The sequence below is a fragment of the Agelaius phoeniceus genome, chromosome Z (genome assembly GCF_051311805.1).
Source record: "Agelaius phoeniceus isolate bAgePho1 chromosome Z, bAgePho1.hap1, whole genome shotgun sequence".
NCBI classification, from domain to species: Eukaryota; Metazoa; Chordata; class Aves; order Passeriformes; family Icteridae; genus Agelaius; species Agelaius phoeniceus.
The window spans coordinates 60,790,718-60,805,162 of NC_135303.1; the positions used below are offsets into that span (position 1 = coordinate 60,790,718).

A 14,445-nucleotide genomic window follows, 5' to 3' on the forward strand; every position below is an offset into this window, starting at 1 on the left:
GCTGCCCTGTGCAGGGCCGGTAGCTGGCCTCGATGATCCCTGAGTCTCTTCCAACTCAGCACAGTCGGTGCCCCAGTGCCCCGGCGCTCGGCAGGAGCAGCGGCGCAGGAGCGGCGGGCAAGCGCTGCCCTCCCGCTGACCGCCGCCGCGGCGCCCGCTGCGTGCCCGGTCCCGCCCCGCGCCGGCGCTGACGCGCGGCGGCGGTGACGCCCCATAAATAGCGGGGCCAGCCCGGCGCTCCCCACTCGGCGGTGGCGGCGACGCCCGTGCCTGCGACTCTGCCCGTGCTCCCGTCGGCGGCGGCTCCGGCTCCTCCTCCCGGGTGAGTACGGCCGGCCCGGTGCTCCGGCGCGGCTGTCGGCGGCCGCGGGGGCGCCGGCCCGCCCCGCGGGGCTGACTCCGCAATATGGTGGAGCGGAGCGGAGCGGGCCGGGGCGCGGCCCCGGGTGCAGCGCTGACCGCCGGGCCGTCCCCGCTGCCCCCGCCCCGCGGCCCGGCGTGCTTCGGTGCGCTGGGCGAGGTTCTCCTGGGACCAGAAATTCCCGAGAGCCTCGTCCGCCCCCGGGAGCGGCGTTGGAATGCCCCATCCCGGAAGCGGCCCGTGAGGGCGCTTGGGAAAGCGGTGCGCTCTCCTGCCTTGGGTACCGCGGCGAGCCAGAGCAGGCGCCGCGGCTGTTGTGCGTGGCTCATCGCGCTGCTTTCTTGCACTTCCTTCCGTAGGGAGGGGGGAAAATAGGAATGAAGTTTGTGATGTAGCCTGTGTGCTTTCCTCTCCAGAAACTCTTGCGGTCTCTGAAATATGCTTGGCCTTGGATTCCAGGCGTCTCACTCACCTGCTCCAGAGGATGGATTGGCTTTTGCTGGGGCTGAACCTATTCAGGGGGTCTCTGAAAGCGTGGAAGAGTCTAGTTATCTTCTTTGTCTTTAGGAGCAGGAATAACTTTACAGGCTAACTGGACTGGTTTATTGACTAAAATTCAAATGCATGCCCTGTGTTGATTGATTTTATGAGACACACTACGAATATTAAATAATCCTTAAAGTAACGGCGCTTCTTCCTTCAGAGTCCAGATTCTGTGGCATTAGCGTATTCACCTGTTCTGTAGCATGCTTTGCAGTTCATGGTAAAATGCAGTTGTACTTCTAGTGATCTGATTTGTAATGCTGTGTGAAAAACATAGCATGTTCCTGCAGGTATTTAAATACTTGTTAAGTTAAATGAGAACGTCTTTGTTACTACCATAACCTTTGTCTGCTACTTGTTTTCCTTGTGTGTTCCACGTACAGTGGTTAATCTCATTACCAGCGTTACTTTATGGCACACGTATGTTAATATGTGCAAATATGCCTGCAAGATGTTAACAGGATGCCTTTGTCGTTGTTGCCCATTATGTAATTAATTTTACCTCAGACAGAATATTAACATGTTCCTTTTTTGCTGTCCATACATATGAGACAGAAAACTGCTGTTGGCTCTTTGACAAACCTAGCAAACCAAATGTGGCAAACCTTGTAAGCCACAACCTTTTTCAGGATGGACTCCTAATTTACCTTTTTATTGCCTTCATTCATGCAGATTCTTCTGGAACTTCAGCATTATGTGAAATCATTAGTGGAAAAGGTGCTTTTTGCAGATTTAGTTCAGCCTACCTGTGTACATAGGATGACAGTGTGCTTCAGTGTGTTCTCCTTATATAGTACTGCAATACCCTGCCCCTTCTATAGAGTTCTTGTGGGGACAGCTGTTAGTATTTTCTCCATGTGAATACATGTTGGAATGAATGTTGAGTACTGTAGATTTGTTGAGTGACCAACGTTTGCAGTTTGTTTCAGTGGGGAATGTGTGATAATTTAGTCTAAATTAGCATAAGGCAGATTTATTTTCTGCAGTAGGGAAATCCGATGCTCTCCGTATCACAGGAATGCTAACTCCTTAGCAAGCAGAACAGAGTGAGCCTTAGGTGGGCTCCCTAAAAGATCTAATCTGATTAAAGCTATTGGTGGGGGATTCTTTGTCTGACTTGGATGTTCTAAACTAGATTTTCAGTGACTTGCAGGCTGGATTTTTTGTCATGGCTCAACAGATAAGTCTGTCTTAATTCTTCTAGAAAAAATGACCCAACTACTCAGTTATTCATCAATGAACTGCTGTACCTTAAAGCCTGTCTTGTTCATATGCTGTACTTGCATTACCTAAACCAAGTTTTGGGTTTGTAAATTGTTACAATGGAATCTAATTCCTGTATGCATGAAATGTGAACATCCTGATCCCAGTAAATGGGGTGGATCACAAGAAGGTTGTTGGTTTCAAAGTTTGGTGCTTAGATGAAGCAGATATAATGCCGTAGCTTATACATGCTTCTTTCACAGGCTGTGTGAGGTTCAAGACCTGAAAAAATGGCATTGGCAGCAATTGATCCACAGCAGGTATGTCTGAGTTAGTCCCATAATTTCCTTGTCTAGATCATAAAATAGGAGTTAAGTAACACCTTTCTCTTTTAAAACAGAACATTGTTTCGAGGGTTGCCAACCTTCCTTTGGTGAGCTCCACCTATGATATGGTGTCCACAGCTTACATCACCACAAAGGATAACTATCCTTATCTGAAGTCAGTGTGTGAGATAGCAGAGAAAGGAGTGAAGACAATTACATCAGTAGCCATGACAAGTGCTATGCCTATCATTCAGAAACTGGAACCACAAAGTAAGGCAAAGATGAAGCTGTTGATAACTTTAGTTCATCTGATTGTTTTTATATCCAGATGCGCTTATGGTTTAACATGGTCATGCTGGTCTTGAATGCTCTTTCACGTAGCTTACTGAACCTGTTGCCTGATTTGTTGTGTAACTGATTACACATTGATAAGACTTAAAAAAAAAAAGGTAATAATCCAGAGTGAAAGCAGATTCCAGCTTTCATAATACTAAATTGATGGGTGACTTTTATATGTGAGATGATTATGCAGTTTCTTGCTCAACACTTTCCTCACCTTTTACCTGTTTTCAGATGCTACTCTTGTGCTTTCTTACACTGAGAACTGGTTAAATTTGGAAGCTGTGTCACAAGGCTGTTGTAACCAGAAACCTGGTTTCATAGAATGGCAGAGGGACAGGTGTTTCAGCTTCTGCCAGTTGCTTGTAAATTATCAGATGACTTTTCTTTGCCTGCAAGTGAGGATTTTTTTTCTGGTACTGTAAATCTACCTTTTTCTTTGCCTTTGCTGACTTAGAACTCACTGAGAAGAGGAGGAAACTGCTTCAAGGGTGTTGCATGACTTCTTTTTCAAGAGGAATTTTCAGTTTGATTTTTACTAGGTGAAAAATAATTAAAGCCAACTCTTGTAATTTCTTTTACAGTTGTAGTTGCCAACAACTATGCCTGTATAGGTCTAGACAAAATTGAAGAGAGACTGCCTATACTGAATCAACCCACCGACAAGGTAAGTTCTTTCCATTTATGTATGCTAAGCAGAAGAACCATAAACACTTCTTTTCTAAATCTTTTCTTATCACTAAAACCCAAGAGAGATACGTTTCAAAAAGCTGTGCCTGAAGCACAGCTTGGAAGCAATGAGAAAGTCAAAGATTGATCTGTAGAACTGTTTGTTGCCTTTGGGAGACCATTAAGCTTTTTGGTTTTTTAAATTATTTTAAATTGTCCACCACTTTACAACATTTCTCTGTGAGTGCAGTTCACTGGTGGGTGTCTTTTAAAACTTGAGTCTTTGTCTCTTTCTTGCACAAAGTGCCTGGATTATATTCACTGAAGTTTTTGAAAACTTCAAAGCTGTGTGGCAGTCATGTTCTTTTTTTCTCTTGTACATATTTTTTTAGGGCACATTTTCTCCTAGATAACCAATACTTGTACAAGCTTTAGCATATATTTATTATTTCCAGGATTATGTAGCTCTCACTAGTTAAAACTTTTTGTAAATCTACGTATGTCCTACAACAGGTTGTTGCCAATGCCAAGGATGTAGTTGTTGGAGCCAGAGAAGCTGTAACAACCACTGTGACTGGTGCCAAGGAAACTGTTGCTCACACGATCACTGGAGTTGTGGGCAAGACTAAAGAAGCAGTGCAAGACAGCGTAGAAATGACCAAGTCAGTTGTCAATGGCAGCATTAACACTGTCCTGGGAAGTCGTGTGGTGCAAATGGTGAGCAGTGGTGTGGACAGTGCTCTCACAAAATCAGAGACCCTTGTAGACCAGTATCTTCCACTTACAGAAGCAGAACTAGGTAAGACCACTTGAAGGTTTGATTTTGTTGGAATGCTTATATTGGAGAGAAGCAAGCAATCATCCGTATATTGCTTACTCATAGTGGGGGAGGGGGGCACATGCCTCCCAAACTGTCTTTTGCCTTGCTGTTTGTAATAGCAGCATCTTCACAAGGAAGCAGAATGAAAGTAAGGATTTCTCTTAAAGTGGTCTATCAGCCTAATCATGGTGCTAAAGGACTACTCAACAAACCCTTTATTCAGCTGTTACTAGGCAGATAAAATTGTCTCAGACCTCTTAATTTTTCCTCTAGTAATCAATTTGCTTCCTTTCTACATACCTAGAGAAAGCAGCTGCAAATGTTGAAGGCTTTGAAGTTGGAGTCCAAAAGCCAAGCTACTATGTTAGACTAGGATCCCTGTCTTCAAAGGTCCGCACACGTGCCTACCAACAAGCCTTAAACAAAGTTAGAGATGCTAAACAGAAAAGCCAGGAGACAATCTCTCAGCTCCACTACACTGTTAGTCTGGTAAGTTAAACTTTCACTTGATACATAAAAACCATACGTTGGCCTTGGTTTAGTGTGAAGAAAACAGCTGGAAGAGTCGCAGAAAAACTGGGATTGCTCTCTGACTAAATCCATGAATACATTATTGCATTAAATACAAAGAATTTGCCATTAAGCGATTTTTGTCACCATTCAGGAGAGCTCTAAATCAGGCTAAGCTGTGAACTAATGAGCAATTGCTTGTAGCTGCAAGCACTGCAGAAACAGAAGTGATGTGTTTAAATTTATGCCTGTTTTGTAGTGCTGGTTTTGACACATACTTCATTCAGTGAAGAAAGTGTCATGCAATTTAGAAACACATCAGTCCTTTAAATCCTTTTTATTAGTAAAACTTCAAATTCTTTTGGGACTTGCTCTCTTGCTGCTTCTAACTCTAAGTATTTCTGGTACTTCAGTAGTCTTTATTCCAGCAAATATCTTTATGTACATGACAAACTGCACGTAGAGTCATGGCCTTCTATATGCTTTCAGTTCCTCCTGCAGGATGCCAGTGGGGGATGGGGAAATAGTAGAGGCAGAGGGGAACACTACACAACATCTTAAAACTGCTTTCAGTTTTCAATTCTTTGATGAGACTAAACAGACGCTTATACTACCCAAAGTTGTTTATACTGAATTTCTGAAGTATTTTAAAAGGAGAGTACAAAACAGTCAGGGTAGAGAAGCCCTAAAGGAACTGTTTGGACTCTTGTCTCTACTTCCTTATTTGGCTGTATTTCAGATCGAGTATGCCAGAAAGAACGTGAATAGTGCCAATAAGAAACTTCTTGGTGCTCAGGAAAAGCTTTATCAATCCTGGGTAGAATGGAAGAAAAATACAGGCCAAAATGATGGTGATGATCTGCGTAGTGCTGAGGTAAATAGATGTAAATGTATGCCAGAAATAAATATATTTTATCTCATCAAGGTAATGGCAAACTAACAGTCCCTGAAGTGTGCAAGAGAGAGGCTGCATGCTGAAGCTAAGGACAGCTGACTTCTGAGAACTAGGGGACCTGAACTCTTTAAATGGGTCTACTTGCTGCAAACACTCGGGTTCATTCTCCTCTCTTGAGAACGCTCATCCTATTTAGCATGTGAACGCATGTTGGAATATCTGTATGTAGATTAGTTAGAAACCATTTATGTGATGTGTCCAGACCAGAAATAATGATTTGTCAGCAGTCTTAGGCAGACTCACTCAGTCCTACACATAGCTTTCAGGGATAGTTCACTGTTTAGAATGTAGTTACCTGCTGTGACTTGTTATCCAGAGTTGAAATAAGAATCTGCTTGACTGTCGCTGGGTAGAAGCTATCAGTTTCTTTTCATGAAGTACTTGAGTGTTGAAGGAATATCAAGTACTTCTAAGTCTTTGATGCTTCAGACTAAAAACCTGGTTTATTATCTGCTATAGCTTTATTTCACCTATATCCACTTTCCTTTGCTTCTTTATGTATCTTGACCAACATAAAGCTGCTACAGTCATAAAAAGACACTAATTTGCTGTTGTGCTTGTTCTTTCTAGCACATTGAGTCCAGAACTCTAGCTATTGCACAGAGCCTCACTCAGCAGCTTCAGACCACCTGCCTCACATTGGTCTCAAGCCTTCAGGGGCTGCCACAGAATGTACAGGATCAGGTTTACAGTGTTGGGTCAATGGCAGGTGGTGTCTACCAGAGCTTTCGGTCAGCATCCTCTTTCCAAGAATTATCAGACAGCTTTATTGCGGCTAGCAAAGGACAGCTGAAGAAAATGAAGGAGTCTCTGGATGATGTGATGGATTATCTTGTTAACAACACACCGCTCAACTGGCTGGTAGGTCCCTTTTACCTACAACTGCCTGGCATTCAGCATGCTGAAAGCAAAGGTGAAGGGGAGGAAGGTTCCAGCCAGAAAGACAAACAGCCTGAACACACTACTGAACTAGCTGCATAGCACACATGTACTCTGCTGACTGACCAAATGAGTGGCCTTACTAAGTGTAGCTGGCAAAAAAATCCATTTTCACCATTTTTTGGTGAACAATTCATAAATACAGGAATAGGGGATTCTAGAGGCCAGGACACTTAGACATGGGTTGCATTGTCCTGTGTAGTTAAGCCACTCTTAAACGAGATTCAAGTGCCTAAATATTGGCAGCTGACAGTTGTCAAGATGCCCTATTAGTCTGTCAAGCATCTCATCGTGCTTCAGTGGTATAAATACCATTAGTCTAAATGAAACCCACCATAGCTGAAGGCCTTTGATTTGTTGCTTAATCTCTACCAGAAAGATATAAAAAAGCCTTACGTACTGTGAAATGCATTTAACAGCTCTACAGTCTAGCTATGTACACTTAAATGCTATGCTTACTGCAGATCCCACATTTGATAAATATGCATCTGACTTTCAGATTCTATTGCTACATCATTCCTGACAAAAGTTCTGTGAGTGCAGAATGCCAAAGCTGAAAGTGGGGTTTCTGAATGAGTCAGCTGGAGTACAATGCTGTGACAGTGTTAACATTAACTGTACAAATTTAATTATTGTATTACACATTAACATGACCACAGAATCATAGATTATCTCAAGCTGGAATGGACCAATAAGCATCAACAAGTTTGACTCCTGCTCCTTGCAGGACTAACTGAAAACTAAACCATATGGTTAAGAGCATCATCTAGATGCTCTATGAACACTGTTCCAGTGATTGACCAAATAATTATCAACACATTTTTTAATATGCAGTATAAACGAAAGATTCATGCTGTTTGTACCAAGGTGCCTGCTGTTGTGTGTTTTTTGTAGCTATTGTTTTGTAACTCATTTTTGTATGTTAGTAATAAATGCTTTAGTAGTCAAAGCCTGTCTCCTTTGTTTTAAAACAATCTAACTTGCTCTTCTGTGTCTCTCTCAAACTGGGTCCAGCAGAAAGCAAGTTTGACATGCAAACGATGTAGATGTGCATTGAAAATGTTTGCATCTGTATAGATGGATAGATAAGATACTGCTGCAGCATTTCCTTTCTGTTGAATTTCTGTGTATCAGTCCATTGAGTCTTAGCTTCACTGCTGCTTTTGCTGATCCTTGCTGTTGTCACCTTTAAAGATGACCTAAGCTGTGAGCTGCTGGATGTTCTAATATTGAAAACAGATGGATATGGACAAAAGAATCCTCTCATCCCTTCACAGTAGGTGTTGTATGTGCTTGACTTGGTCATCTACCTGCTTTGTTTTCTGACTCCCTATAAGCAGTGTTTACTTCTCAGCTGCATCACCAGTTTTAACTTAACTTTCTTTTCCTCTTGAACTTGAGTGATAAATGTATGTTAATGCTCAGTTACTTCAGTGGAATTGTTCTCAGTAACTCCTGTGAACCCCTCCACTGGAAGAGAAGTAGTTACTAAGAAATAAGCTTTCTTGGGTTAGGGCTGTCCAGGTAAGTTGTATCCTTATTCTTGATGCATGCCCTATACAACTTTGGGTCGCAATCATCTAGTGTAGTAATGCCAGCCACCATTTTCAAAGAAGTCACCAAATAGTGAGGTGAACCACGTAGTCACACATTGCTACATGGAACAAATACCTCCACCTGGTTTGATGTAGGCACTAAAGCAGATTACATGTTGTCCAGCCGTTTAATATGAGAGGGTTAGCTGTTAGATCAGGGTTAGCCTAGAAGTGTAAGAAAGACTGTTTTAAGCACAGTATTAAATGAAACTGTAACAAAACAGGATTGCAGGTAAAGATTCTGTAGCTTACAGGTTTTAATACTCCCTTTATATAAGGGCAGTGTTTAACATGAAATAAAGATGAGATGATGAGACTCCTTTCCAGCTAGGGCCTGAGTTAAGACTATTGGAGACATAGCGCTTTCAGGAATTAATTTAAGTTTACTTTACTATTGCATAGGTCCAGCAAGAATATCCATTTTATCTCCATTTGCACTAATACTTGTGGAGTGCATCCACGATTATAGATTGCTCAGAAAGTGAATGGAACTAATTAGTTGTGGGAGTAGTGGGCTGTTCAAAGAAGGGAATTCCCATTCTTCTATGTGCATTTTAGGGTCTAGTTGCTCTGGGACTTCATCCTGATATGATCAATCAAATAAAATATTCAAACTTTTCAATGTCTTTTAAGGACTGAGAAATAAACAGCATCATCTAGCATTAATGCAGGAGCAGTACATTGTGTCTGTTCTGTCTTGTGTTGCTGGTTTGTATTCTTGCATGGCCGTCCAGCTTTACTAAATCTCAGCAAGCAGATGAAGTGGAAATCAAGGAAACCTTATTACCAGCCTAGACCTCCAAAGCACTTCTTCATTACCAGACATTGTTGGGTGGCTTCTCTTCATGGCAGCTGGCCTACAACTGGTGGCTGCAAACAGAGCAAGACCTGGTTAAATGCTTACCTAATGGCTGGGCTCCTGTGTCATGTTGTTGTGATAGGTGCTTGTTTTGTAGGATGCTGCCCACTCTGCAAATGTTTTTAAGTTTCTATGCACAGACACACAACCCTCCAACCCCCATTGGAATTAGTGGAAGAGATGGCTGAGTAGTAGCAAGTTGGTATTTGCTACTACTGATTTTTTAAATATTATAAAGTTCTGTGATTAAGATTATTAGATTCTGCTAATAAGGAGAGCATTGAATATTTAAACTGATTTGCAACTGTACTTGCATGGGTATCTTATTGCAGGTAATTTAGCATAGCATATTCCACACTCCAGTCTAACTGCAGCTCGACAGACAGAATTTAGGATTTTTCTCTAGTGCAGCTAGAGAAAGGGACTATTAACATGTCCACTGGAGGCAAGAATGATGCCTTCCAAAGTCTTGTCTTTTTGCCACTGTTTTTGACTGAAGCTGAGGTGCTTCCTCAAAAATAAAATAAAGGAAAGCTGAGATACTGCCATCTTACATGTTTCTCTTAAACTGTATGTATTAAACAGCTCAGCTGCACTGCACAGAAGCTTGCTTCCTCTTAGTCCAAAATCATATTTGAGGATATAGCTTGAGCTAGAAAACTGAGGTTTTCTCTGGAACCTTTTAAAAAAGGTAGGACCAGATGTATTGAAAATTATAGGAAGTAGATTCAACTATTTTCAACAAGGTAGGTAAACTAGATTAAATGGAAGAATGTTAAAGGCTTCTAGTATTAATATTAAGATCATTATCACTTGTAAGGTTATTTAGGGTTTATTTAGAATTCAGAAAATTACTTTTTCTCTTTTGGAGATCACTCAAAAATTGTTCATGCTAGTTGACATTTCCTCTTCCCAGGTGCATTTAAGAGAGAACTATTATTCTATCATTGCTGATAATTGTTTTTTAGAAAGGCTTTCAATATAAGCATTTGTTAATAGCTCCATGTAGTATACAAGTTTTGCAAACATATTTATATAATTGGTCAAAGCCAAATTATAAGATTTGTTTAAGGCCTGGAGGTGCAGTTAAGTTTGCCTAAATCTAAAGAAAGGTGTAAAGGTTTGGAAATATCTCCTATTGTTCAAGATTAATATTTTTGCAATAATCTTTTCCAGAATTCAACTTAGGGTAATATTTTATAGCTAGTAAAATAGGTGAAAGGATTTGGGAACAAGTGATGAATTATTTCTCGTTATTTAAAAAAAGCAGCAACTACCACCAGAAGGCTTTTTTTAAACCCTCGAAAAGATGAAACGGAACCAAACTTATTTTTAAGCATACTTGGTTAGTAATTTGCATGATCAGAGAGTCTTACATGAGTAGCTTTCTGGAGGTATTATGCACAATGTTTTGTTAAATGAATTTATATTTGTTTATTGCCAATTCATGGCAATTTTATTTCTTTTGGATAATACAGTCTCTTGATGACTAAAAATAAACACTTGTTCTGAAAGCTCACAAAATGAGGATGCTGTGTCAAAATGCTAGTGGCTCAGTTCTAAAAACTTAGCCCAAAAAAACCAACCAAACAGATTGAAGTTGTTAGTATTGACATCAACATTTGTATATGAAGACAGCAAAACGCCATAGTATTTTTTACACTGTTCTATGTAGGGATTTTGCAAGTATTATATCTTTGTAAATGGTTTACTGAATCGTACAGAGAAATTGCATGAAGAAGATTTTTATCTAGTTTTTTTATAATTCAGTAATTGATAGGAAGTTGAAAGAAAACAGTGAGTCAACTGGAAGCAAAGATCTTTTACATAAGGAATTCCATAACACCAAGGGCTTTGCATTGTTTTAGTTAGACTGGTGCAGATATATTCCAATATAATTTAGCATGGTCAAAACTGAAGTGAGTCATACTGACATCCAGTCGGTTTTACTCAGAGATGCACTCCAATTTGAAGTTCTCTCGTGGCTATCAAAATCTTACATTAAAGGAATCAGGTTCTTCTACTGCATGCATTAAGGAGATGAAGAAAGCAGAAACTTAAATTTGAGCAATATTTCTGTTGGCACTAAGAACAAAATGGATGTAAGTAATAAAAACCTCTTAAATGAATGATAGAGAAAATTCTTACTGGTCAGACACACTTAGTGAACATGGCTGTGTCCTGGTCAGTGTGAATACATAAAACTATCCATTTGGGCACATATGCATATAATACATAAAACTATCCATATGGACTACTTAGTCTTTTTAGGATATCTCTATTTGTACTGCAGTATGAATTACAAGATCATGTGCTGATAATGGAGAAGTCTGTTGCCTTCTCCAAGTGCAGTAATGAGAATTTTAGGAAAACTGCCATAAGTAGAAAGATGCAAGATAATTCTTGCTGGTAGAAAGATGTGTTTCCTGCATTCCTAGTGCCTTTTTGATCTTTTGGGAAACAAAAATTACTGATCTTATTTTGATCAAGCTCAAGTTCCCAAAATAGTATGTGCATTTCATGGTATTCATAGCAATGCTTGGTTAGTCACATGCTGCTTAAGTTCTTCTAAAGATCAGTTTTAATAAAAAATTAGTATTTTAAGGATCTCTGGTGTCCAATGACAACCTATTCTGTAAGACCAGTAAATTACTGTGCAGTGCTTCTGTGTTGTGTACAACCTGGTAGCTGAAGTAGTAGTCCCTTTATTTGATACATTGTCTGCCCTTCTGACCTGTCATCATAGCAGGCAAAGCACAGATTTTTCTTGCTTACTGTCTTTCATTAAAGTAAGTCATAAGATGTTTTGCAGTTAGGGAATGCATTAAAATGTCTCTTCAGTCAGTGCTGAGCTTAAGTTACAGAAATGCCTACAAGCTGCTGTTGCTTTGAACATGCAGAACCAAGGTCCTGTCAAAATGCAGCAGTAGTTGTTGCTGATACTGTGTCTGGTTCCAAGTACATCACATCACCAACACTAAAACTAACCATTAGCCATATTACAGATGTGAGTATTTTTCACTTGGGGCAAAAAAACTTACAAGTGAATTGCTTAATTTTATCCAGTTTTTCAGAAGTGCCTAAGTAATCCAAGTCCTACTAAGGGGACTTAAGGGTTGGGACTTAAGCTCCTAAGTGTCTTAGCCAACATTTTTAGAAGTCTGTTAACATCCATGTACCCACTGATGTCTTTCTGGCAATTCCTGAAACCCTGTGCTGCTTAGCAGTACAGAATACTATTCATGCAGTTAAAACAGAGGCCTAAGTGAGATTGCAGGTCCAGGTATTTGTTTCATCAGAAAAAGTCTGGTATAGAGGCAGGCAGAGCAACACGGTATCAATCTGTATCAATCTCCTCAGGGCAGATTACTTTGTATAGTCCATTTCTTCGGTGAAAAGAAGAAAGGCAACATTAGTTTGAAAATCTCCTTTCTTAATTTTCCAGTCACTAGTTACACTAAATTCAGTCCACTACATTCAGCTCTTTTCCATCTCTGCTATAAAATCTGACCTTCTAAGCAACTGATTTCCATCTTGTGTAGTATTTGATTTGTCTTAATAGTTCCTGTTTCCTTTGTGTCTGAGCATATTTCACTCTGTAATCAGGATGTTTGGTCTGATTTCTAGAAATGCTGAGCACCTTTGTGTCTTGTCTTCAGTGAAGGAGTACTGCACAAATTTGTTTAGTTTTACTTTTGAATTGATTGAAATTTCATTCCTACACAGGTTCCAGATTTCGCTATTACAGACCTGTCTTCAGAGTCAGATGATGTCCCAGATATTTTGGATTTGGATGAAGAGGATCAACAGGATTTTTCACGCACAAATGGTCCTTACACTACAGGGCAAAGAGCTGAATAGAGAAGCATAAAAATGTCTTTTTGATACAATGTACCTTTGCCATGTTTGATTTAGATTCCTCCTTTTTAAAGATGAACATGCCTAGTTTAGGGATTATGGGGATACTTTTTTAAAAAATCAGTACTGTTTCACTTAGCTGCATCAAAAATCTGGGTTTTTCAATGTAAGGAATGCATGCTACATTAATTGGTTAGCACGGGTGTCAGGCTCCAGTTCTACAAGCCAGGTAAAGCCTAATCAATATATCCAACTAATCTGATTTTTATTGATGATTTGTTCTCCTGCTGGTAGCAGCCATGAGAACACCCCAGTGCTTTGCATACAGGGCTGCCAAGAAAAGGAGTTGATGAGGATTTGCCCACTTTCAGTCTATGTGAAAAGCAGTGCTGTATCTACCTCTTTGCTGCTGGAAGGGGTAAGAGACTTTGTCTATCTCAGATTTTCTCAGGTTCTTTTGTTAGGCTCTGCACCTACAGAGCTTAGACGCTTAGAGCTTTCCTTTGGCAAGAGTGCTTTATGCACTAAAGGACTTCCTTTCTTTCCACATGCCTTCTGTGTGCAAGTATTATGGCCATCATGATGCTATCAGTTGTGGCGCCTGAGACTAAAGGGAGTAAATGCTTCAATATTAAAGTGTTTTGGGTATAAGAATAGCATTTAAATAAGAAAAGGGAAGAGATTGTAAAAAGAAAGGAAAAATAGAGAGTAAAGAGATAAAGATTTTGGACAAAAGAAAACTTGGGAAAAAAGAGGGAATTGAATTTAAGAGTTCTGGTGACAGTGATTTTTAAAAAAAAGTGTTTTAATAAAATCTCAATCAGTTATTTGCTAAGGGCTGCTGAGTCTGCATGTGCTCGCACACAGTAATTTCTCGAGGAGTTGGGGAGAGGGGTAATGGGACTGGAGGCGGACTTGTTGACATTTCTTTCCGAGGACCAGGCCGAGCTGCAGTGGCAGCAGCGACCTGTCCGTGTGGGCGGTGTGCCTGCAGCGCCGTGCCGGGAGCTGCGGCCGAGCGCCGCTCTCTGCGGCCGCGGGCCTGCTGCGCCCTCAGCCTGGGACGCCTGGCCTTGTGAGGGCCTGCAAGTCTGGCCACTGAAATGCCTTGGAATAAAAGTTTGAACCGCACAGCACGCTTGTCGGTGCGAGTTTTTCTTGTTAGGGTTAGGGGTTATTTGTTGTTGCTTTTTTGTGTTTTTTTTAAATTATTATTATTATTTTGGTTTTGTTGGTTTTTTGTTTTGGTTTGGTTTTGGGGGTTTTTCTTTGGGTTTTTGGTTTGTTTCATTTTGGTTTTGGGGTTTTTGTTTGTTTGTTGGGGTTTTTGTTTATTTTGGTTTGGTGGGGTTTTTTTTTTCCCCCCGCGTAAATTCTGCAATCCGATTACAAAACACGAAGGGCCCTCTGGAGGAATACCGGCACCCGGACTACACCTCCCATGAGGCAGCGCGTCCGGCTTGCCTCG

The 14,445-nt window shown here is 40.7% G+C and overlaps 1 protein-coding gene across 4 annotated transcripts; it reads left to right on the forward strand.

Annotated features, from left to right (window-relative positions):
* The first annotated feature begins 187 nt into the window (after positions 1–187).
* PLIN2 (perilipin 2) lies at positions 188–14,108 on the forward strand. 4 transcript variants are annotated; one of them, XR_013180155.1, is made up of 10 exons: positions 188–322; positions 2,371–2,427; positions 2,508–2,703; positions 3,357–3,439; positions 3,955–4,236; positions 4,562–4,750; positions 5,511–5,645; positions 6,297–6,587; positions 7,860–7,941; positions 12,846–13,013. XR_013180155.1 is itself a non-coding variant. In XM_077172203.1 (9 exons), exons 2-9 carry the CDS (start codon positions 2,398–2,400, stop codon positions 12,978–12,980), a joined length of 1,341 nt encoding a protein of 446 aa, XP_077028318.1. In that variant the 5' UTR covers positions 188–322; positions 2,371–2,397; the 3' UTR covers positions 12,981–14,108. The 4 variants fall into 4 exon arrangements, 3 of the variants coding, with proteins under 3 accessions (XP_077028318.1, XP_077028320.1, XP_077028319.1); XM_077172203.1 differs by lacking the exon at positions 7,860–7,941 and having other exon boundaries at positions 12,846–14,108; XM_077172204.1 differs by lacking the exons at positions 188–322; positions 7,860–7,941 and adding an exon at positions 428–1,621 and having other exon boundaries at positions 12,846–14,108.
* The last annotated feature ends 337 nt before the right edge of the window (positions 14,109–14,445 follow it).

Coding starts and splice junctions, on each gene's coding strand:
- PLIN2 (XM_077172203.1), top strand. CDS start 2,398: ATGGCATTGGCAGCAATTGATCCACAGCAG. Junction 4,237..4,561: donor TTCCACTTACAGAAGCAGAA/CTAGGTAAGACC, acceptor CTTTCTACATAC/CTAGAGAAAGCAGCTGCAAA. Junction 5,646..6,296: donor ATGATCTGCGTAGTGCTGAG/GTAAATAGATGT, acceptor TGTTCTTTCTAG/CACATTGAGTCCAGAACTCT.